General features: G+C 36.0%; 1 protein-coding gene across 1 annotated transcript in view; it reads left to right on the top strand.

Annotated features, from left to right (window-relative positions):
* tspan15 (tetraspanin 15) overlaps nucleotides 1-26,157 on the top strand; it is a 34,803-nt gene extending 8,646 nt beyond the window's left edge. The window contains exons 2-8 of the mRNA XM_066679928.1: nucleotides 945-1,130; nucleotides 2,790-2,864; nucleotides 3,975-4,070; nucleotides 8,018-8,131; nucleotides 14,286-14,336; nucleotides 15,022-15,138; nucleotides 22,715-26,157. Of these exons, the coding sequence (XP_066536025.1) occupies nucleotides 945-1,130; nucleotides 2,790-2,864; nucleotides 3,975-4,070; nucleotides 8,018-8,131; nucleotides 14,286-14,336; nucleotides 15,022-15,138; nucleotides 22,715-22,876 (801 nt within the window). The 3' untranslated portion in view covers nucleotides 22,877-26,157. The remainder of the gene's footprint in view (nucleotides 1-944; nucleotides 1,131-2,789; nucleotides 2,865-3,974; nucleotides 4,071-8,017; nucleotides 8,132-14,285; nucleotides 14,337-15,021; nucleotides 15,139-22,714) is intronic.
* Nucleotides 26,158-26,632: the final 475 nt, after the last annotated feature.

Here is a 26,632-nt window from a genome sequence, read left to right as displayed (position 1 = left end):
CACACAGTTACACAGGCTGACTTAAGTTTACGGATACAGATGGGCTTTGTTGCAATTATCCACCCTCCATCATGTTGCTAATTATCTGATTACACCGTTAAGTAGTATTAGTAGCTCTATATGTTTATTAGGACTGTATAAAAGCACATTGGCCATTTGACATCAGCCAGGTGTAGCCTTTAAAGCAAGATGTAGCACAGATAAAGGCACCTAATCCACAGAGGCCAGTGGACTCCTACTATGATGTGCATGCTTAAATGTAATTATTATATCCAAAGGCAATGACTTTGGATTAAATAAAGTTAAGTTTATTTACAACCCTTATTCCAATGAACTTGGGACATTGGAATCCTTTTCAACCTATATTCAATTGAGTACACTACAAAGACAAGATGTTCAAATGTTCAAATGGATAAACTTTATTGTTTTTTTGCAAATATTCACTCATTTTGAATTTGAGGTCTGCAACACGTGGAATATTTGAAATGGAAAACACGCACACACTTCTACAAGTTATTACAACTGAAGGTCAGAGTACTTTTGCATAAGAGAACAGTATTAGAAATAGAAAGGCTTTTCATGATCTGTTCTCTCTAAAAGCATTGTTAGATAAAAATTATGTTGTTGTTGTTGTAATTTCCAATCATCATCTTCTGTCTCCTACTTCAGCTATTTATTGTTCTTGTGTTGTTGTTGAGTACTTCCATCATTTTACCCTTATTTTGTCTTCTGTTATCTGCTTATATAATCTTTTGTCTTATTTCTCTTCAGACTTCTTCAAATTTATTCTTTTAAGCTTTTTGTTTATCTTCTTATTCTGTTCTTTTTTAAAATGTATGTTAACAAACTGTTTGCTTAATGTGCTTTATGTTTGATGAAATTTCAAGGTGAAGAATCATTGTCTTTGAAGATGAATAACCTTGATTGTTTGTTTGTTTTCTCAGCTGATTGGTGGATTAATTTTGGCCATCGGAATTTATGCAGAGGTGGAGAGACAGCGTTACAAAACTCTGGAAGGGGTTTTCCTTGCCCCTGCCATTATCCTCATAGTACTGGGTTTGATCTTGTTCATAGTTTCATTCATTGGTGTGCTGGCATCGCTCAGAGACAATCTGACACTCCTCAAAGTGGTGAGTTTCCACCCGACCAGCATCTGTGTCCATCTCTTCACGGTTTTCTAAATTCAGAAATTCATTCACACCTCCACTGATATTTGAGCTGCCATTTCAGATTCCATTGATGTTTAATGATGTAGCTGAAGAGAGTTTTAGAAGAGTTTTCTCTCTCTCACTGCCTCTAGGACAGGATTAAACTGAAGTCCTGTTAGAGTACTCACACCACAACAACTGCTCTCAAGTTCTGTCAGGATATTATTGAATTGAAGTAATACAATGGCTAGAAATAACTACAGATTCAGACTGTGCAGTGGAATGTCTATTAAGCATGAAGTTTGAATTGTGAAGTTTTGCAGATAATTGTACAGTCAGTGTTATAGATTCGCCATTATATAATAAGCGCATGTTAAATAACTTCACATAATAATAGTAATTATGCTAAATCACAGCTAGATGAAGGAGGGCCCACAGGCCAAAATAGCCTCTGAGGGTGTTTGATTTGTCCTACTTGAAATTTGCATCAGCAATTGAGTACACTGCTGTAATCAATATTGCCACTAAAGTGTTTAACTGCAGGCTATGGTTCCCATGCAGCAAAAAATTACGTCTGTTAATTTGTTTTAATTTCATGGACAACGCTAATTTTTTATACCTTTAATAAATTTAAAGCAGTCAAATACAACTGCCCTTCAGCCAGCTCAGCTCATAATTGGAATTTGTGGATAATGCTTTTCTAGCAAATGCTACAAAGCTGGACACTTTTCGGCATGGTCACAAATCTTTAAGTTTAAGTGAAACCAACCTTGATAATATTACTCCACATTTGTATACTAATATAATATAAATATAATCTAAAATGAATAATTTGTTCTTAATTTTTATGTTGTGACTAAACAATTTTACATTAGGTGTCAACTGATTGGGATTTTTGTCAAAGAATATGTTGAAGGATTAAATGCTTTTTCTGCAAAAAGTTAGTTAGGATGTTTTGTAAAATGCTGTTACAATAACAATCTCTTTTTTTTGTGTGTGTGTTTTAATTCTCTTGGATATTGACTTAATGGACAAAAGTACAGAAAAGGAAAAGATCCTTTGACATGTGTATTTTGAATACTTCGCAATTGTTTTAAACATGGCCCAGCCAGTCAGAACTGGGACAGTACAGGATTCTGTTGGCATATCAATATTTGTAGAGAGACGTCTTTTAGGGTCCTCTTTGTTTAATATAGTTTTTTCTGTTCAGTGTTACATGAGACTTTTACTGCCTTGCTAGTCTCACTGTTCCAGTGTGGTGAAAGTTTACAGCGATGTTTATCCATTGTGTAAAGCAGTGTCCTACATGTTCTTAATGCAAGGAAAAAACAAAAATAGTTTAAGTATTTTAAGTCTTTTGAGGACAATAATTCTTTTTTGTTTTTTTGTTTTTTCTCCCTCACTCTATTTTGTGCACACACTCCAGTGGATCTTTTCTGTTCTGTAAACATCTGTTGCTATTGTCAGATCCTTGAACTTCCTTGTATTGTATTATGTACCTGTCATTATACACACACAGCTCCCGCAGAGGGGGATTATGACTTTAGCCTTGAGTTTCAGGAGTCCAGGAATCACCTCTTATTCTTAAGTAATGTGGATGATTTGATTTTTGTAATCACATTCTTCTGTTTGTCGTTACAGTTCCTCTACACACTGGCTTTTTGTCTCATTTTGGAGCTCCTGGGTGGAATTCTAGCTCTTGCATTCAGGCACCAGGTACATTTCTATTTGTTTATGTTTAGCTCAGTCCCCTGTGTGTATATTCCCTTCTATTACTGACCAGAACTATTGTCATTTATGTGTTTACATTAGAGTACACTCAATAAAAAAGGAAGTAACTGCATGTCTTTAAAGTTCAAATAGTGAATTCAAACAATGGTCTGTGATTTAAATGTGTATTAAAATATCTTACTTGTCTTTAAATCTGATAAATTATTATATAGACATTGAAAGATTTCAATGTTTTGCTACCAATATTTCCTTTTTGAAAAATGATGAGCTTTTTCAAAGGAATCAAACATACAGTTTAATTATTGGATTTTGATACCTAGCCTCATTTATGACTGTATTTCCGTTCTGTGTCTTAAACACTTAAACATGTGACCTGTATCATGTAAAATGCATCACAACAGACTGAAGCACTAAAATATTGATGAATCCTGAATGGCAAGTCCCATGTCATCTGTCTCCTCCAGCTTTGCGTACATGTAAATGACTACTGTGTGCACAGTCACTGACTAATGAGTTCTTGGTGAAATGTTTCCAGTGTGTGTGAATTACTCTTCACTGTCAACCTCCTACTGGAACACATGATGGGACAGTGATTGTAGTTGCTTATAGACAGTGAAAATGGAATATATTGAATACAGATTTTTATGCATATATAAACTGTACAGTAATGTTATTTAGAAGCATTATATATTGTGACAATGGTTAATCATGCTTTATAAACGGTACAATATTAAAAATCACTGTTGTTTATTCATAAATCTAGGACTCCTAATAAGCCTTTAATGAGAAAGGATATGAACCTACATAAACCTGTATAAAGGCTTATTCCAACAAGCATATGCTGTCATCACTTTCTACACATGAACAAACCTCATGAAGAAAGTTTTATAACCACTGACACTTGTTGGAATAAGCTTATAGATGTTTATATAGTATTGATGATATAGTATTAGGCTCCTATAGGGGTGTATATATATATATATATATATATATATATATATATATATATATATATATATATATATATATATATATATATATATATATATATATATATATATATATATATTTTTTTTTTTTTTTTTTCTTTTTCAGACAGTGGAGCTTCTAAACAAAAATGTCCGTAAAGGCATGACGAATTACTATGATGATCTTGATTTCAAAAATATCATGGACTTTGTTCAAAGAAAGGTGAGAAGAACTGTGCATCCACATTTGTACAGCATGTGCAGGCATTTTAAGATGTGCATGCTGGAGTAATTTTGGAAAAGCAAAATAAAAGTAAGATGCATTAGAATTATAGAGAAGTCCTCTGACATGCAGCAAAGGATTATTATTTCCTATTGTGAATCAGCTATTTTTATTCATTCCTTATAAGAGATAATTTTGTTGAAACAGTGATTGTACTTGAAAATATGACCTTTTGTGCCAGAGTAAATGGCAATATTTTTAATATATAAGGCAGAAATGGATATGCCGATCATGATTTATGGACAGTTATGATATAATTTTTGCCTATTTTAAATAGCCAAAGCTCTTAAAACATTTTTGGTATTTTCTGTCAATGGCACTGGTGCAGCATGAATTACATTTTTACAATGTTATGTGCAAACTGTTTACTCTACAAGTGGGAATTAACTTGTCATTTTGTACGATTACTCATTCATAAGTATGCTATGTAAATACGTTTCCCTGAATCACATTAGCCATATCATGAAATTATAACACAATTAAACACAAATTAAATATGAAAAAGACTATACACACACACACAGTGTCAGTCAAAAGCTTGGACACATCTCATTAGTCATTGGTGGAACAGGGCTAGTCACTGTATAGAACTGTGTACTAGCCCTAACTCTGCACAACCTAGGTTATGGTCTCAATGACATTAAGATGGTGAGCAGTCCTACAAATAAAAAATGCTTTTAATGAGGCTACAGAACGCCAAGAGTGTGCAAAGCTGTCATCAAAACAAAAGGTGGCTACTTTAAAGAATAAAGTATAAAAGATATTCTGCTTTGTTTAACACTTTTTTGTTTACTACATAATTCCATATGTGTTCCTTCATAGTTTTAATGTCTTCCATCTTCATTTACAATGTAGAAGATAATAAAAACAAAGAAAAACCACTGAATGAGAAGATGTATAACTTTTGACTGGTGCTGTTAATTGGCTATTAATGATAGTCTGCTTGGGGTAACAAATCTGCAAAATATGATTCAACACTAGTGGTAGTAAAAATGAATGTTCATTAAAAAGTGGGCTTAGACAAGTCCACCTGATTTTACCCTGCTCTTCCATGGTCAGGACCCACAGAGACTATTACAGCAGGTATAATTTTGGTGGTGGATCATTCTCAGCACTCACGTCGTGGTGACATGTTAGTAGGTGTGGGCAGAAATGTGTGTATGTGTGGGTATCCTGTGGGAAGCACCCTGTGTCCATTGATGGACTAGAGGATGACCAACACAAACTGTGCAGCAACAGATAAACTACTGTCTCTGACTTTTTACATCTGCAAGGTGGGTCAACGAGGTAGATGTGTCTCACAGAGTGGATAGTGAGTGGACATCGTGTTTAAAAACTCTAGCAGGCCTGCTTGACCTAATCTACTAGTACAAGGGCAACACACCCTAACACCACCCCTACATAATGCTCCTGTGTTGTCATTTGTGCTAATAAAACAGACAATGAGTGTAGATTCAAGGTAGGTGTTCCTAATCCAGTGATCGTTCAGTGTACACTTGGTTTAGCTCAGGTGCACATTCAGATTGGAGCAGAACTTGGAGCACTCTAATTATCTGTAACCAAACTGCTGAATTATCAAGCACCTAACAGAAATAGAAAACTGTTCTGTGAATAAGCAACTGATGTTATAGAGGGGTCTATAGCATAGACATCTGAGACTTCATTTTTTTATATTTGAGTTCAGAAATTAAATTGTCATTATTTTTGCTTAACATAATTATATTTTGCTTAATATTTGTACATATTTGCTTAAGCTGCAAGTCAGATTGGATTGCATTGCAGTCTCGTAACTAAGGAATTTAGGCAGTGTCAGTCAAATGCATATCTTAATTTTTGATGCTGATAGAGCTTATACACAGAATGTAGTATCCCACTAAGTGCACTCTGTTACATAGAAAAGGATACACACTTTTCTTACTGATTCATGAACAGTTTGGAAAGCTGCTTTTGGTGTTGTTTTGATTATTATTTCAAATTGAGCAAGTAGAGAAGAAACCTTATATGTGTTTATAAAATTCCCACCAATGTATATGTCAGACCCTGTAGGCAATTTTCTTTTTAAAACACCATACTCTGTTAGTGGTGCTAACAGATAATGTCTACTGCACCTTTCTGAAAGCAGTATGACCAATGAATATACCATTAAAGAGAGACAGCCCTATACTGTCTCATTGACTAAGCCCTGACAGTTCAGCTGGTCATAGTCTGAGCTCCTGCATTGGTATGGTATGGAATTGGTATTGCTGTACTATATTAGCTGTTCACAGTTTATGCGAAGACTGCTGGCCCTTTCAAAATAGATGGAGGGTCAGTATGTTCAAGGTGTTTTTTAAAGACATTATGCACTGGCCAGTGGTTGGTCTGTGTGTGTGTGATTCCCAGAAAGATGTCTGATTTATATTTAATAGGCTCAGATTAAATGCAGTCTCATTTGTCTTTGTGTTTAATATGACTACCAATAAAGCATAAAATATTGGCCTTTTGGATGCCTGGCTGAGCTCCCAGCACCATAAAATATCCTCACACATATTATTGCCATTTTTTTTCCTTAGTGTTTTGGTACATCTACCTCTTGGCATGCCAAACTGTGACCTAACTGCAATCACCTGTTTTGAAAAGATAGCCAAGTGTATAAATGGCACTCATTCTTCTCCCTGGGTATTGCACATCTTCTCCCTCCGACATGAATTTTCAAGCGTGCAGCTGTGAGTAGCAATGGATGGCAATTTGCATTCTGCTTGAGAGCTTTTAGTGTTCACTGTAGTAAGCTTCCAAAGTGTTTTGTTTAAAACGTTGGACAGAGGTTACTTTATTCAAAATCTCATCCAGCTCAGTGTCTATTTATTGTGCTGTATGATGTAGTAATTTTTTTTTTTTTTTTGCAAAATTGCCTTGACTTACAATAATGCATACAATGATTTTGCTGTTATTAATAGCAATAATATTAATTGCGTTGATTATTATTGTTATTATTGGGTGGCACGGTGGTGCAGCAGGTAGTGTCACAGACCCCAGGTTGTGGGTTCGATTCCTGCTCCGGGTGACCCTCTGTGAGGAGTTTGGTGTGTTCTCCTAGTGTCTGCGTGGGTTTCCTCTGGGTGATTCGACTTCCTCACACGGACCAAAAACACACGTTGCTAGGTGGATTGGCGACTCAAAGTGTCCGTAGGTGTTTGTAAGTGTGTTTGTGTTGCCCTGTGAAGGACTGGCGCCCCCTCCAGGGTGTATTCCCGCCTTGTGACCAATGATTCCAGGTAGGCTCTGGACCCACTGCGACCCTGAACTGGATAAGTGCTTACAGAGAATGAATGAATATTATTAATATTTTCATAGGTTTTATTTTTATCTCTACCTTTTTGATACAAGTGTGCCAGCCACAAAATTTAGTGGGACAAATCTGATTGCTACAATAATTGCTTGAAATATTTTGAGCCATTGACGTGAGCTGAGGGACTGGCATATGAATTGGGATGCTTTGTGAAAGAAAATGGGGAATTAATATTTATTCACGCATTCTGCCAGAAAGCTGTTGGTTCAATAAATGAATGCAAAGTAGCACAGATTAATCATTTCACCTTTTGTCAGCCTGGTTGATTTCAGTGTAAGATCCGTCTATAAATGTGCCACATTGAAGCAGTTACTCACTAAATTAAAATGATTGAAGTGCTTTGTATGAACAAGAGACAATGAGCCATGTGAGTGTGCCAAAGTGCTCCCTGTCCCAGAGCGAATTTTAAAGATGCCACAAAAACTGATCTCCTCTTGACTGTTTAAAACATGTTGCAACCTTCTGTATGGCATAAAATATGTTTAGCTATGAAATGCTGTCAGCTACCATCAAACTGGAAATTAAAATATATATATATATTTTAAATTGTGTTTTTTAGTTCAAATGCTGTGGTGGAACGGAATACAAAGACTGGCAGGTGAACATGTACCACAACTGCACCGCAAAAGGACCCCTTGCTTGTGGAGTACCCTACACCTGTTGTGAAACCAAGGTTTGTCTCTTCTTCCATCCACCACTATAGCAGCCTATTACAGGTTTAAAAACTATTAGTATCCACCTTAAATTTACTTCAATATAAGTTCATTAAGATTGACGTGAAAAAATATATTAATCTATGTAGAACAACAACAATACTGAGGAAAACATATGCTTCATGGCCAAATGTTACTCATTCAACATTTCTTCTGAATGTATTGATGGGAGTATTGATAGGTGCTTTACCCCCTCTTTGCTGCAGCAACAGAATCTACTTTACTTGGAAGGCTTTACTCTTGAGGCTGGAATATTTCTGCAAGCATTTGATTAAATTTGACCATAAAAGCATTATTGAAGCCAAATGCTGCTGTTGGGTAATTTCTTTGATAACAAAACCACTATAGCTCATCCCAAATTATTGCTTAATGGTTCATACCTCCTGAGAACACTGTTTCATAGCCCAAAGTTGGGGAACTTTTAAAACTGTCAAGCTCCTGGTTACATTTTGTACTTGATGAGTTTGGAGAAACTTGTGGCTCCGGTATCCCATTCTATTTATTAGTGTGCAATGTGCTTTTCTATTTTAGGTTCTACAGACTGTGTGGCTTTACAAATAGTGGTTATGGCTTAATTTAGTTGAATTCACTCATTATATTGGGTGCCTACAAACTTTTGCACACAGTGTAGCTAAACCCAGAACTATAATGTCTAGGATTAAATATAGTATTAATCCATGATAAAATACAAATGTACATAAGTTTTTTTTTTTTTTTCATGTAAATTACTTAAAGGATTCTATTGTTTACACAGTTAGATGAACTATATATTTTGCTATATATGTTTCCATATCCTTTCTTTCCTGACTTTCATTTCCTCTCACCATTAATTCTGGGGATGGTATTTAAATTTTTAAGTCTCTCTTGGTATCGTCATTGCAAGGTTTATGGTAACTTTTATGGCAACATTTGGCAATAGCAATTTCATTATTTGTTTATTTAACATTTCTGCCCATTTACAAGAAAACATTGCTAAGGTTAGTGGAGCAGTGTAAGACTGAAACATATTTACTTCAAAATGTGTTGCTTTCCCAAGGATTAACTTGGAATTTACCAACATTGAAATATTTTCTCAAGTAAAGATACACAGTCTACTGTACTTAATCTTCACTTGTCCAGTTACAGCTTTGTTCACCTAAAAATGCCTTCCTTATTTGGTGCTGCTTTAGAAGGTCAAGCATTTAGTGTTTCTTTTGGCAGCTTTCAGCTTACACAGTTAATGGGCAAAGTAAAAAATGTCCCACTTAAGATATAGATCTTCACTTAGATTTGATGCATTCATCCACTTCCTCGTGTTACTTGTTAATGGGTGTACAAAAAGTTCTCCCAGTTAATGGCAGGTTTTCAGCATTACTTACTGTGAGCTAATGCATAAATTGAGTAATTGCACTAAATTTAGAAGCTATTTCTATGTGTTGTCAAAGTCAGGAGGCTAACAAACATTTGCCATTGTTTTAAAGAGATTCTCTTTGGTATTTCACTCAGATTTGCTTGCGTAGATACTCGTTAACAACATAAAAAATGCCTTTTTGGACAGATTCCTTTTCATTCAACATTTGGGCTTAAGCAAATATAATAAAATAATATTTTTGTCATTTCTTGACAGTTTATTATCTTTTGAAATCTGTTATTTTCTGTTCAAACCAAACTTCAAAACTGAAGCCCTGTATTAAAGCGACTTGTTTACACCAGAAAGCTCATGATCATGACAGAAACTGACGAGTTTACTTTTTAACTGTTACTAGAAGTAAGCACCACATTTTAACAACCAGAAACAATATAGACATGATAAAGGATCCAGACATTTATATAAAATACTTATTTCATATTTTATATGGTTTAGCTGTTAAAATTTGCTTTATGTGATAGCTAGTAATTCAGTCTCTCCCCTGTTCCGGCTTTAATGAGTTGGCCTGTTTTCTTCTAAAGTTAATGTTAAACAGAGAAACAGTAGCATAACTTGATTAACTCGTCAGAAAGTCAGTAACGGTCAGGTGTGTCCGTGTATTTGTGTCGTTATAGGGACAGAAGTGACGACTATGTTTTATAAAATATAGAGCAGAAAGTGAAAGGCTCGTGTGACACAGAAACGCTTCCAAATACGAAGAAGAGACTTTGATAAATTGCCTTAACAACTTTCAACACATGTTTGTTCGAGGCTTCAGTAAAACACTGTGATGTGGAGCGGAGTTCGGCTGAAAGTAGTGTAAACACAAGAAGGCGCGCGCGGCGTGTCCCATTTCTGCTCTGAGCCCCGACCCCTTGAACACTTGATCCCTGCGCGCCCCTTGTGCTCATCTACAACAATGTCGTCATACATCATCGAAGTGCACAGTTCAAGGAAGGGATTAGGGATTTTTTTGTAAGATTTGGGACAGGGGGAAGACTGGGGACGGCAAAATCCCGGACAGTTTTGGAGTCCCGGACGCATTTTTTAGGTCCTGAAAAGGGGACATGTCCGGTGAAAAGAGGACGTCTGGTCACCCTACATTTGTACATTATTTTGTGTAGCTCAAGTCTAATCTAATATAGGGTAGTGTTCAACTTTCAGCATCAGTGTTTATAACAGGTACATCTTATGATAAGAATGAGTTTAGGCTTAACAAACAAACAAAAAATAAATTATATCCCTCTTAGCTGCTTTAACTGTGCTAGCAAAATGGCCCAGTATATTTTGACACGTGTCCTTAGGCCACAGTGTTTGTTTTTAGGGCAGTTTTAATGGTCACATACTAACACTAAATTGCTCCTTGTCAGAAGATGGCATTTTTGAATGTGAGTCAACAAGCTCATAAACAGGGCTCTGTTACACACACGGGAGCTGATTAAATCGGCCAGCTAAAACAAAAAAGTAGTTTGAACCAATGTGCTCAATTTGCCTCATTCTGCTCATCAGTGTGTCACTGAAAGGCTGGCAGAATGATGATTCTTTGGTATGCTCAAGAAAATCTGTAACACCAAAAAAATCTCAAACATTTTTTAAAAAGAAAAAAAAATCAGTGACTATTGAGCTCTGACTGATCAAACCCGGAAAGAAATCTGATTATACACTATGTCCAAATGTTTTTGGGCAATTCCTCATTGCAAATCCTCATCCTGATACTAAGCGCTACCCCTGCTCTTTTTCTGCAGTAACAGCCTCCTCTCCTTAACACTGGATATTACATTTCTCTGTGCATTTGATGAAATGCCACAAGAACATTACTAGGGTCAGGTACCGATTGATTTTGGATAATTAGTTCTCCATGACAAATGCAATTCATCCCAAAGGTATTGGATGGAGCTCAATTGCATCAGAAAATGCAGTCTACATTGCTCCACAATTCAAACCATTGTAGTCAACACTAAGCACTGGGGGTGGTGGGCCACTGCTCCAGATCGTTCAATTTAATTTAGTGCTTTTATATGAAGATAATTTAAGCTGTGCATGCATAATTAAATGTCAGAGTTCACACTGGGTGCACTTTAATATTTTTAAATGTATTAATCTTACTCAATGTCAGACATATAGTGTATTCCTCATTATGGCTTTTCTTCATGTCATATGACATGAAGTCATATGAACTCATGTATCATATTTGGACCCAAGTTTGGGGTAGGTATTTTTTTTCCTTTTTAAAAGATCACATATAAGGTCATTCTCCCATGATACACACACTGTGGTAAAACACCTGTAAATAGAAACCAGTAAAATTCACACAGTGGATAATAAATATACACGAATTAGCGTTAACTTTGTTACTTCCTGTTTTTCTCTGTCTGTTCTGTCCCCACTGACCACACAAGAGCACTTTGTTGTTCTACAGTTACAGACTGTAATCCATGTGTTGCCCTGCTTACGTTTTGTCAACTTTCACACTCTAATTCAGTGGTTAGGACCCCCAGAAGAACAAAAGGAGAATATAACATTTACATGGTGGATCATACTCGGCCCTGCATTGACAGTAATATGGTCAGTGCCGCTCACCTGCTGCTTGAAAGCCCTACCCTGCAAGTTAATAGGATTGGTTCCTTAGGTTTATGATGTCAGAAACACTGGCTGTCTGTGTTTACCCGTTTGAGACTATTTGGAGCACTGCTGTTCAGAATGGAAATGCTGTTTATTTTGAATGGTACCTCTTGTAGCATATAAAACACCACACAGGCATGTTTAGAAGATTACAAACTTTGACAAACTTTTTTTTCTCAGTAATAACTTTAAACTTACAATTGCAGGCCGTTTAACATAATGTAAATATTTTACAAACCTTTCAAATGTTATGTCAATGTTAACCAGTATGTTAAATGCAAAAAAAAGGTTTTTTTTTTTTATATTTATAAATTCATTCTAAAATTGGGGCTACTAGAACTTTCCAGAAAAGTTGAGTGTATATAAGGGACATTCAGCAACCTGTTAGTCTATGGAAATAATTGATGTGTTCTTCGAGATAAAACAGAAAAGACATTCCAATTGTTACCAGTATAAAGTACACTGCCATACAACTACGCTCTAGCTTTTAATACGCCTGGTGTGGGTGAAATACACATCTGTTAATGCACCATTGACAGTGAATGGGTTTTATTTCCGCATGCAACACAATTGGCATAGAAAACATCTTCTTTTTTTTTTTCTTTTTTTTTTTCTTTTTTTTTTGGGGGGGGGGGGGGTAAATGGATGTCCAATAATAAATCAACATGACAAGCCAGATTGTGCATCTTTTTAAAAACACCATGGTTACCATGGTTACAAAATCATGAAATGATGGTGCAAGATTACACTTCCTGCAGTAAAGATCTGTCTCCAGTTGAAAAATATACAGAACATGACAATGGCGCAATATGATTGCACAGCTTAAGACTTGCATAAAGAAATAATGACCAAAAAGAAAAAAGTCATTCGGATGATTTTAAAAATTGAAAAGTTGTTAAAAACAGAACACAACTGTAACAATGTTCTTTACCAAGTTTTTTTTTTAAATGTGTTGCAGTATAAATGTGGATATTCATATTTACAAAAAAAAATCATCAGATATGTTCAGGATTTGTAAAATAAATATAAATATATTAAACCCCTACGCTAAATTCTTTACCAGTGGGTTATTGTTGTGATCTTTGGAGTCTCTCCATGAGTGCAGTTGTGCATATTGAGTAACAGTAGGTGTCCTTCTTCAGCTGCTTTCTTGAAATGTACTCTTCTCATTGAACTGTGAGTATTCAGTCTTCTAAAACTGAGTAGGAGCTGTGGGTGAACACTGCTTCAAATTGAACAATGGTTTTTTTTTTAAGGAAAAGGACATTTACTCATGTTTTCATTTACTTGTTTTTCTGAATGCATGAAAAAAGTCAAAATCACTTCTCATTTCATTGTTGTAGCATTCTTCCAATATGATTACAGGGAAAATATTGAATTTTTAATGCAGTAAAGATGTAATGTAATTAATTAATGTATATTGCTTTGTCTTGAAAGATTAATAAATTGCAAAGGCATGAATTGATTGAGTGCTGTTTTACTGACAGCCTATAATGCATTTAGTAGTTTTACTAATACTGTGCAAAAATCAGACACATTTCCAGTTAAAACAGCCTTCTATTGTAACGTTTGCAATAAAACACAGATCCTGGATCCCTGAGGTTTGAAGTACGGATTGAAGAATATGAATTTATAATTTTGATCATGACATGCAGGAAATGCAACCAAGACTGGTCTTTGGAGGTGGAGAAAAATATGTCTGCAAATGTTTTTGAAAAACTAAAATAAGTCTCTTGAAAAAAAATTTAAAATATTTTTCACACTAAAAACTGCACAGTTGTGTTAGCTTATATTATCTGTGTAAATTTTAATATAATAATACTGTGTTAATACATTTCTACTTTTTTCCTGATGCTTAATAACCGTTGTGACTGGAAATGTAAAAGTAAAAGAGAAGGCTACAAATGAACAGAGGATTGTATGTGGTGTAGCAGTTGCACAATAATGACAGAGATTCCACTAGAAGTCCCACCATCAGTACAGTACAAGACCACTGAAACATCCCTCAGTTTTATGTTGCATTGCTGCATAGTGTTACCACCAATCTCTTGCTTGTTTGCAGTTGCTGTATCGATACTAATGATTCATCCATCTCTGTCTTTCAGCTAAATGAGGTTGTGAATACAATGTGTGGATACAGAGTGCTGGAAAAGGAGGTGAGTTTGACCTTAGGATAATATGAGCCTCTAAATTAGATTCATATGGAGACTAGCTCTTGCTGTATTCACAGGCTCTGGTCATGTGATCCATGTTTGTTTGAACTTTATGAGAAACCGCTCCTTTAGGAATATCTGTAAACAGCACAAAACCATTCAGGATTAGCTCTGATCTATCATTTGTGACAGGCTTGGCATTAAAGCTGTAGACAGCAAATCCAAAAGTCAATTTTAAAAGTATATATAAGTAAATTAAGTGGTTCAGAAAAGCTTCTTTCCTGCTGAGGCTGATAGGAGATCAAGGTAGGAGTTTGCTATTATAATGAAATACAACGTTTTATCTGTACTGAGGGAAACGGTCTGTAGAATGGACCACCACCAGAGAAATACAACACATGCAGAAATATATCAGGCCAACCAGGAATACAAGCACTTTTTTTGGTATATTTTTAAATTAAACTCCAATCTCTCTCAGACAAACTTATACACTTTTATAGGCTTTTTTATAGACTTCATCACCGCAGATTGTATTGTATTTTTTTTTTTTTCAAATGCTGGAGCACATTTTCATGTACTTACTTTCACTTACAAAATCAACAAAGCACATAAACAGAGGACCAAGGTTTGTACACTCTTTATGACAATAAGGTTCATAGCATACGTATCTTTTATTTGTTGTCTTTAGAGGCTTGACCTTGTAGACACCATCTATGTGCGAGGTTGCACTGATGCCATCTTCATCTGGTTGATGGATAACTACAAAATAATGGCTGCGCTGCTTCTGGGCATCTTACTTCCTCAGGTAAGACAGAAACTGTTTGTATGAATTTGAGGTGCAGCATACACCAAAATACACAAGACAACACTCAGGAGAAGAACTTCACACAACACACAGTACTACACTACACAGACAGCGTTCATATGCATATACAAGTGTTATACCAGAAACAATGCAAATAATGTCAACTGTAACTGTACATCCATCCATCCATCCATTATCTGTAACCGCTTATCCAATTTAGGGTCGCGGGGGGTCCAGAGCCTACCTGGAATCATCGGGCGCAAGGCGGGAATACACCCTGGAGGGGACGCCAGTCCTTCACAGGGCAACACAGACACACACACATTCACTCACACACTCACGGACACTTTTTGAGTCGCCAATCCACCTGCAACGTGTGTTTTTGGACTGTGGGAGGAAACCGGAGCACCCGGAGGAAACCCACAGATTAGGTAAAATAAAAATTGTCTCCAGTCCTGGGTTAGTGTCAAATTTAAGAATTAACAGTAAAGCCTAAATAATTGGTACCAATACCATATTTTGGTTTCATTTTAGTGGTTTTATTTGACGAATAAGTGCCTTCTGGCTGGATAAGTATGTGCTATATGATAATTATATAATTAGAATTATTATATAATAATATTGTTTGATTGATTGTGTAAATTCTTCTATACTATTCTAAAAGGTCCTGGTAATTTCTGCTGTATTCTAGAGCATTCAGCTCTATATTAAAAACAACTAGTGCAGTAAATCTCTCATCAGATACTAGTCAGTTGCAAGATATGCTAAAGAGCTGCAGTTATACGTTGTGCATAAAAACTACTCAGTCTTCATCGAAAAGCTTCAGGAACCCATGTTCAGAGGCAAGTATGAGGTAGAGGCCTTACTATTTGGCTTTGGAGTGGTGGAACTATTATCTCAGGGGTTCTGGGACACCATTCAGTAACTTTGGATGAAATAAAGTGATAGTTCAGAACACTAATACCTAACTATTGTTATCATGGTTGTGTGACATAAAAACTCATCATGTAAAATCTAGTGCAAAGAATTTGCAGATAATTAGGACATACTGCACGGGGACAAACACCCCCATGTACCATCCTAAATTTCAGAAGATTTGAATATACAAGTGTCCACAAATTTTAGCAGTATAGCATATTTCAGACAGATACATGCTCTAAGTTTTGACATGGTTATTCTGACTTGCTGAATTGTGAAAGTGAATGGACTGTTTTTGCTTGTCATAATTATTCTCATAATTATTAGTTTTAGCTCGTCCTTGGTGTACAATAACTTGTGCAATGTGTTTTTGTGGGTAGAAGTCTGACTCTTGTATATCTGCTTAAGTTTATTTGTTTTTCTATATTTAATCATTATTAGAGCCAGAGATATTTACACTTTTCTTACAAAACTTTTCCTTAGTATATTACCAAGAAGTTAATTGGATATAGACAGTGCTGTATAAGCTGTGGTTTATTGTTATTTGTTAGGCTGTAGATGGGGCAGTTGTGTAGCAGACTGACACCAAGTTGTTAAGAATGCTAATCTTGTTTTCGCTCACTTTATTCAAAACATTTTAAAAGCATTATCTGAGCTGGATCACCTTGAGCAGAATCTTCAAGACAAAAACGTTTACATTGGTGCCTGAAAAGAAACTTGCTCCTACATTTGATGAATTGTAAAATTTTGTATTATGTTAGAAACTTTTGCTATTATGCATAGAGCATGAGGAATGTTTACTTATTTCTTATTGATTTTATTCTTTTCAGAGACATCAGTAACATAGTGCAAATACAAGGATGCTGGTTGTCATACAATCTCTGTAAATGAGGAATGTTTTAATGTCATACACTGGCGTTTATATAACATTTTAGTACTACACAACAGACATAGACCTTTTATTCTAGCAACCATTAAATAGATTTTATTCAGCCTTATTTTTTCAGCATTATGTAAAAACAAACAAAAAAAATACTTTTACCTGTAATTTACACAAAACCCTCAACATTTATGTTAATCAAAGTCCTGTGATTTATTGTGGTTTACAGTATGTGAAAATATTGTGTTGAATGTAACAGTTAAAATTTCCCAAGTAATTTCGCCACCAAGAATCTAAAGTGAAAAGAAAAGAGGACCGAGCACTGAGTCCTGAGGGAAACCAGTGCAGTGTCAACATAGAGCAAAGGTGGATCTTCACTGTGCTGCTAGATTAGAGCACCCAGCCTGATCGAACTGGAGTCAGAGGTTAGTGAGAAAGGGCAGAAAGATCATGTGGTTGGCCATGACTGCAGAGAGATAGAGAAGTGTCCGGAACGATATCAGTTTGGTTGCAAGCCTCTTTGGGATTTTGGAGATGCTTCTGAGTGGGAAGCAGAGACTGAAATATAGAATACACATTTGAGAACTACTGGAATGAGAAAAGGTAATATAACCAGTCTCTAACTGCTGATCTTGGAGCTGTGTACTATGGTCCTCTTCAGTACGTGTACTACCTTTTACCTTTTTACTAGTACATGTACTACCAACCTGAGGACAAGTAGACGTTTATGATGGAAGCAGGTCTTGGGAGACTGACTGGAACTAGGCAGGTAGCTGGGTTCCTGGATTTTAGTATCTTTAGGATGTTGTCAGTGACAGTGGAGAAAAATAAAATTATAGAACTAAGAATGGAGGGAATGAGGACGGTTTCTGATTAGGCATTTGGAAAATAATTTCTCTTTGAGACCAGCTTTCTGTTGTTTGCCTTTTAATGACATAATATGATGCAGAATATATGTATTATCATATGATCACAGAGACTTGGTCTGATATCTTAGTGGCTTTCTGGACTTTTAAATGGCTTCAACTCAGCAATCTCAAAATATGTTTTTGTGGCAGGGTTAAAAGAGAGTGCATTTGAATAGCCACTAGGATTTTACATTTTTAGAAATAGGACAGAGAGGGTAGGAATCATAGATAAGCATGAGGCAAGGAAAGGCTGAAGAATTTAAAGTGGTGATGGTGTTTGTGTCCTGTAGTTGCAAGCAAGCATACTCTAACATAAAGCCAGGTAAACTTAATCAGTAATTTGCCGTAAACATTTGTCAGCTTAATGCTATTTCCAGCCGGTCAGACGTGATGTTTATAACACAGCAGTCCTGTTAACCTTGTAACGTTTTATATACAGGCCTGGAAAATTTAATAATCCTGACAAACCATACAAATAATCCATCCATGAAATCAAATCAAATCAAATCAAATTTATTTATATAGCGCTTTTCACAACTGATGTTGTCACAAAGCAGCTTCACAGAATTCCAGTAAGACAAGATTTGACATGAAATGTAAAGACAAATGTAAAACCCTCAAGTGAGCAAGCCAGGGGCGACAGTGGCAAGGAAAAACTCCCCCAGCTGAGGAAGAAACCTTGGGAGGAACCAAGGCTCACAAGGGGTGACCCATCCTCCTCTGGTCAATCTACTGGTGATGATAGTTAGTAGTCCATGAGAACTTCAGTGTAGGGACAGCTTCAAGGCACTTGGTGGTTGCTGGAGCGTGGGCAGCTGGTCTGAAGCGTGGAGGAGGATCTCGACAGTCATCCATCAGTGTCCAGACAGACAGGTGGGCAGTCGTTTACTCGGAAAGATGTAAAGGGATGGAATTAGTTTTGAACTGTTTTGTGTTTGTAAAGTAGAAAATATAAAAATTTCCAGAGTGTGGCTAATGACTCCGGCAGATCTGACTATGACAGCATTAACTAAAAGGAGAGAACCAGGAGGACACACAGACACGGGAGCATCCTGAAACACTGGCATCCCTCCGCTCCACCGTCAACAAACCTGAGTGATCGCGAGAAGCGGCGGGACGACAGCACCAGCGTCTCAGTTTACTATAATTCCCTGTGTCCATGGACCCCCCGGATCTGCCGCCTTTATCTATGGGGGAGCATTAGCTACCATATGATAAACTAAACAAATGAGTTTTTAGCCTACATTTGAAGATTGCGACTGTGTCTGAGTCCCGAACATTTTTTGGAAGATCATTCCAGAGTTGGGGGGCTTTATAAGAAAAGGCTCTTCCCCCAGCTGAGGCCTTCTGAATTCTGGGAACATTTAAAAATCCAGTATTCTGTGATCTGAGGGAACGTGGAGGCTCATAATAGGAAATTGTATCTTGAAGATATTCAGGAGCAAGCCCATGTAGAACTTTATATGTTAATAACAAAATTTTGTAGTCAATGCGGAATTTAACAGGCAGCCAATGAAGTGATGATAAAACTGGGCTGATATGTTCAAATTTTCTAGTTTTAGTGAGGACCCTAGCTGCAGCATTTTGAACTAGTTGAAGTTTTCTTAAATTGCTGCTGGTGCATCCTGACAGTAGTGCGTTACAGTAGTCAAGCCTTGAAGTAATAAAGGCATGTACTAATGTTTCTGCGTCCTGGAGGGATAAGGCATTTCTAATCTTAGCAATATTGCGAAGATGTAAAAAAGCTGTCCTAGTGATACTACCTATGTGTTGATCAAATGATAAATCCGGGTCAATTATGACACCAAGATTTTTTGCTGCTGAACCAGGTTTAACTGGAAAGTTAGCTAGATTTAAAATTAAATCTGATAATTTATTTCTTGTCACTTTTGGACCCAAAAGCAGGACCTCTGTTTTGTTGCTGTTTAGAAGGAGGAAGTTACGCAACATCCAGCCTTTCACGTCTTTTACACAGTCCTCTATTTTCTTTAATCTGTGTTTGTCATCGGGCTTGGCTGAAATATACAATTGTGTGTCGTCTGCGTAACAGTGAAAGTTAATGTCATGGTTTCTTATAACTGTGCCTAGCGGTAACATGTATAATGTAAATAATAATGGTCCTAAAATAGAGCCTTGTGGAATTCCAAATCTTACTTTAGAATAATTTGAAGTTAGATTGTTTACTTTTACGAATTGATAACGTTCCGTTAAGTAAGATTTGAACCATAATAGGGCTGTCCCTGTGATTCCAACCATGTTTTCTAACCTTTCTATGAGAATATTGTGGTCTATTGTATCGAAGGCTGCGCTTAGGTCAAGAAGCACCAACAGGGATACGTGGCCTTGATCAGAGGCAAGAAGAAGATCATTTGTTATCTTGACTAGAGCTGTCTCTGTACTATGATGTTGCCTGAATCCAGATTGGAATTTTTCATATATATGATTCTTATGTAGATATGAACTAAGTTGTTGGGCCACAGCTCTTTCTAAGATCTTAGACAGAAATGGCAAATTAGAAATAGGCCTGTAATTAGACAGTGTACTAGCATCAAGATTTGGTTTCTTGATCATAGGTTTAATAACTGCTAGTTTAAAAGCTTTGGGTACATGGCCCAGACTAAGCGATGAGTTTACTATAGTTAAAAGAGGATCAATAATAGCTGGTAGTACTTCTTTGAGCAACTTTGTGGGAATTGCGTCAAGTGTGCAAGTTGTACAGTTTGCGGAGGTGATAATCTTCTCTTGAAAGATGATTTTTCTTAGCATTTTGATTTTAGGTGTGTTCAAATGAAAAGACAAACATGTCTGATAACATTTCATTTTATGTGAAATCTGTTAAAAGAAAATCCGTTTAGCATTGAATAAAAGCAGGGTGAGGAATGAATACAAGGCTGTGGTAGAATGTATGTTCTCCCAGTGTTTGATATTATACTGGCAGACTTGTTTATCAGCCACAAAGCCACATTCTGCATTCTTCAAAAAGACTCATTACTGTCAGTAGCAGGTGCCTGTTTCTGGAATCCACAGTAGCATCTGTTGAATTACAGTGGGTTGATTTCATGCAGTGACCATCTCACAGAACTACAACCCAAACGACAATTATTCTTTGGAGTCTAAATGTCTGCTTCTACTAGTGACATGGTTTTATAAATGTTAGTGACAATATAAATTTTGAGGGGGAGGGTAATTCTTCAGGTTTTAATGTGTTTTTAGATTAACATAAAAAAAAGTTATAAATTATTTCCACACATTTTGAATATTATTTTAACAATATATTTGACACCCCCGAAAAATGTAATAGCTAAACATTCTGGCCTTGTGAAATATACTTCAGTCAATTAAGTCATTTGAATCAGAATGACTTAAACAAGAAGAGGAAAAATAGATAAAGAATCACTACATCTTGAAAAAATAGAATCACTACGTCTTGAGTAAAATTAAGGAAAAATCAACACAAAAAAATCAGTTGGTGCTTTGTTGCTCCTCCTCAGGCTTGAATTCTTTAAGGCATAGATTCACAAATGGGGAAAAAAAATCAATATTCCAACCAATTGGTTCCAATTTTATTGAATAGCAGTTCATCTGCTTTACAGGATGGTGCTTTTTCAGGGACAACATTTTTTAAATTCTATCCTAAATTGTCAATCTTATTAAGATCTGGACTGTTTGTTTGTCATGATTTAGTTGATGTGTCTTTGTATGCTCGGAGGAATGATGCATTATTTTCATGTGTGCTGCACTCTGTGTCTTTCCTTCCCAATATTATAAATTTTTCGAGTGTTTCAGCTAACAACTCTTAGAGCTATGTATTTGTTTTCTGTTTGTGTAGTATAGAAAAAAACAACTTACAAATTTACAAAAACGTATCTCCCAAAATAGCAACTTTATTATCTAAGTCATTTTGGAGCATTTCTATTGGTCCATTTATAATAACATTTTCACACAGCATGAAGGACAGTTGTTGTCTTAAAATTATTTAAGAAACTAAAAAGCCACAAAAATGGAGATGTGTGTTTTTAGTTGTAAAGCTATGAAATTGTGTTTTGCTTTACATTTTTTAAACTGCACCCTTAACACATCCATGCTTAAGCAAGGTAACATTTACCTAGCATTTTCAGGTTGGTTGAAGGTGAATACTGTTAAATTACCATAATATTATTGAAACCCTTCAGATTGAATCTGTTTACAAGTTTTCAGAAATGTATTCAAATTTTTTCACTCTTAAACTCAAAGAGAAGTCAGATCAACTTAAAAATCTAAGGCTTAAACTCAATACATTTTACTTCAACTTGAGTGCAATTGTGACTGCTCGTTTACAAGCTGAACTAACTTTAAATGCTCTGTTCTCTTGTAATCTTAAGTTGATGTGTAAATTTTGCAGTAGGTTTTTAAGCTCGAATTTTAATCATGTACAGCAGTATCCAGCCCTGGTAAAAGTTTCAGTTTTCTTCATTTTTGTATATGCTAATTCCACCCATTTGTTGGACTTCCCTACAAAGTTTCCATGCTACCAAGCACATGATATCAAATATCACTTCTTTCACTGCTAAAACAATGCCATTGGACAGCTCAGTGTGCTGGGAAAAGAATGGGCACTGTCCAGATCTGTTATGCCAAATAAAATTTCTTGTGCTGGCTAGCATTGTGTTTATAATTAAGGGAGAAGGGCAGCCATCCTACCCACCCAGGAAGTGCAAGGCCATTTATGTTCCAATTGTGTTGGATTCCAGGCCTCAGACTGCTGACGTATCACCAGGGATCAACCAGTCGTCTTCCAAAGATGGACCACTACATTGTGGCTTTCCAAAAAAAACTGCATTCTGCAAACCATTTAGAGTAACTCTTTCTGTCTGTATCTTTTCTTTTGCAGTTTTTCGGAGTGTTTGTGACTTGGCTGTATATCACTCGTGTGGAGGATGCCATTACGGAGTACGGGCATTACCAGGAAAGCCTGATAAACAGTGAACCGCGCCCAATCAAGAAACATGGCAAGGTGGTGAAGTGGTGCAGGTGTATGCCTTTGATCGACTGATCTCAAACAGACCATGACCTAAGAGACCCTGAAACTTCACTGGACCAAAGAACACTTTTACATAGTTCATGATGTCACCCACCATGTAGACTGCAAGAAGAAAAAATCTTATTAGCGGTCACACATTAAGTCTAGTCAGTATGTGTATCGGTTCTGTTTATGAGATTGAGTGCAAATATTACTAAATTATTTGACTTATTTCTAGACAGTTTTACTAATTTTGAATTATTTTATTTAGAGGGTGTCATTCAATTTGCTGATAATTTGTCTTGTTTCACACATTAATTTTTGAAAAAGAATAATAAGCAGACAATAGAATAAGACAATATCTGCAAGACAAAATAACTCAAAACATTTCTATAAGTAAGTTTAATATTTTTAGAATATTCTGATAATAAACAATGTAAGACATACTGACTAGATTTAAGATGTTTTTCAAGGTAGAAATATGTGTAGCATTACATTTGCATGCCACTCTTTCATTCACAATTACATTCATAAGCATACACACTGCATATACGTTTTTGATAATCCTCAGGGTTCCTCAGGCCTCAGTAACATAATGAATTTAGTTGGACTAGGGTGCTTCTTTCTTTTATATTTTGGTCAGGTTTTATGTATGAGCAGAGTAAGTGTGAGGTCCAAAGCTCATTATTTTTTATTTATGTGCTGGAAAGATCTACCGATATAATATTCTATGTTATGTATTTGGCAGACAATATTATCCTAAGCAACTTACCAAATAGGAAAAACTGCTGACCTCCATGTGGCAATCAGTCGTTTGATTTCCCACCAGCACAAACACCACAAACTATACCAACAAGTGATCGTCATTTTTTAACACTCCTAAACCAGCGTATACCTGGCAAAAGTATAATACTCACATTTTATCAGGATACATTGGAATCCTCTGACATTTTTATTACATAGTTTCTGGCCAAAATTTAGAAATATAGTTATATTTAGTGCAAGGTTGTTTGTGTTTACCACCGCATCTCATAAGCAAAGTGTTCACTGGTGAAGAGCATGTTTAGGTTAAAACTTTTGCCTTTAAACTATAGCTACCTGAAGTGGATTTTATGACAATTTACATAAAATATTACAGTATATGTGTTTATAATGCTAAATACATTCATCACAATCATGCTGAGCAAATGAAAGATTGACAATAATACAATTTTAGATTTATCCAGTACAAACACAATGACCCCATTTTTCATTAGATACTAGACATTTTTAAGCTGTTTGGGGATTAAAATGTGAATCATCACATATTTTCTCATCACGTCAACATTTTATAATTTTTCAGCCCAGATATCATCAATAATGCCTTCTAAAATGAAGCATGTGTACTTTTATGGCAAGAAAATTTTTGAAGTGTTTTAAATGGACTTTTATGGGTTTTAGAATTTCATATTTAAAAATACTAATATTTCTCTGTCTTACATAATAAGTCCAGCCACTTAGGCTTCAAAATGTCTGAAAATGAGAACTACCTCCTTGTTCACTGAATTTAAGATGCTGTGTCCAACTTTAAAGGCCCGCATTGAGTGTTAAGGCTTTAGCTTTCTAAATGAAACATGGATTATGAATTTAGTTTGGCAAAGTTTGTTGATAATAGTCATCCTAACTGTACTATGTTTCACATTATTATTTATCTGGTTAAGAGTGCCTTCTACTGTAGGTCACATTGTAAGACTACAACACACCATGGCCTGGTGATAAGGGACCTGGGCTTGTAACTGGAAGGTTGCCGGTTCAATCCCCAGAACTGGCAGGTCATGACTGAATTGCCATTGAGCAAGGCTCCTAACCCCCAACTACTCCCTGGGTGCCATGGCTAGGGCTTCCCATAGCTCCGAGCATGTGTGCTCACTGCTCCTAATGTTCACTAGAGTGTGTGAAATTGTGTCTTTCACTGCACGGATTGGGTTAAATGCTAAGAATGATTTCCTCTGTGTGCAAGCACAGTGTCCAATAAAGTAATTCTAATTCTGAAATAGTCTTTATGACAATTGATGCTTGAGTGAGCTTTTATAGTTGTTTATATTATATGTCTGGCAACATATTAACGTTTCTTTGGACCGCCTTTAGCTTTGATTACAGCACCCATTCTCTATGGAATGGTTTGCTTCGTATGTTTTCCTTCTTACTCTGACATGCCCAATGCTCTGCAAGACAACAGACAACAAGGCCTTTTTCAATACACCAGAGTCCAATCTGATTAGCCTGTGATCAGCCTCCATAATATGGTTTTCTTACAGCCATCCTGTGGTTTATTGACACATTGAGTAAATGAAAATGCTCTTTATATTCTCAGTTAAATGTGTGTTACACCGTCCATTTTCTAAAATTTGACTTTACCAAGCGTTCAGTGATCTCAATCACTGTCATTCACAATTTTTGTCCCGACCACATTCATAGAAGAAAATAGAGGATTCTTTGGAGGATTCTTATCCAAATTCCAGTCATCTCAGGGATCTGTTTTTAATGCAGGACAATAAACTGACCTGTCCCATACACATCTTTTGCATGACCACAGGATACCTTTTCTAATATGGATGTTTAATAGACAAGGAGCTACACATGGTGTCGGTTTGGGTTTAAAGATTTGTTAGATATATATATATATATATAAATATAAAAATATAAATATCTGTCATAAATATAAAATTACTTCCTCTTAATGATTTGCATATTTTAGTCTAAACAGCAAATTGTTTGCCCAAGCAGTGTATAACTAATATATATATATTTAAGAAAGCCTTAAGGGTGAAAGTGCCTATATCCAAACCTAGTCATATTCTTCTGGTAGATAGATTTGCATACGTTAATATTAAATGGGAAATGCACTGTGTTGCATGTGGTTTATACATTTTAATAGGAACAGAACAAATACAGAATTCAGCATTTGCAGTTTCCCTTAAGTAAACTCAGGGTTAAGTGTGTGTTTTTTGTTTCGAGTATCTGTGGCAGTTTGTTTGATACACATTTCAAAGATGTAACGGCAGGTGAGCAGTTTTAATTATGTAATAGTCAGGCTCTGTTTGCTTTGAGTAATTTTGAGTGAATGTTGAGTCCATGTTTTTTCCAGGCTTTGTGAAAGGGAATGTGCACACGACTCCAAACTGAGGACGTGTTTATCAGCCAGAGTGTATTTAATTCTCCATATACAGTATGTTGAACACAAATATAAGTCTGATCACACTCTTCAACAGACACCGGGTCTTTTTTAGATGCTAAATGCATTTTTGTACCCCCAGCATGAAATTCAGCATGCAGAATGAATTAATGAATAAATTATGTTTTTAGAGCTGTGTCTATTTTGTGGATTTTCTGTCCTCCATCCTGATGTGTTCTCCTGGTATGGGGCCTGCTTGCAAGTACATTTTTCAGTTGTTACCTGGTCATGCCCCAAATGAGGAATATACTGCTTCTGCTGATTTATGTCATTTTTCTCCACCTGCCTCTGTTCATTAACTATTCTGACTTCAACCATAAAAATAACAGGCTGTGGTTCATAGGACCCGATTTTTAACTGTTGAATTAAACAAGAAAATAAACATCATATCCACTAGTGATGATGATGTATAATACTGAATATTAAAAACATATTTAGATACTGAAAAATACCAGATATTGTCTTTGGCTCATAATATCCCTATCAATGCCCTTCTAAAGCCAATCATCCATTTTGTTGACTGTGAACCAACCTCTGTCTTGTATAAGTATTTTGTTATTTAAGACTATCATAAA

The sequence above is a fragment of the Hoplias malabaricus genome, chromosome 8 (assembly GCF_029633855.1).
Source record: "Hoplias malabaricus isolate fHopMal1 chromosome 8, fHopMal1.hap1, whole genome shotgun sequence".
NCBI lineage: Eukaryota > Metazoa > Chordata > Actinopteri > Characiformes > Erythrinidae > Hoplias > Hoplias malabaricus.
This window is presented reverse-complemented; position numbering and strand designations above follow the sequence as displayed.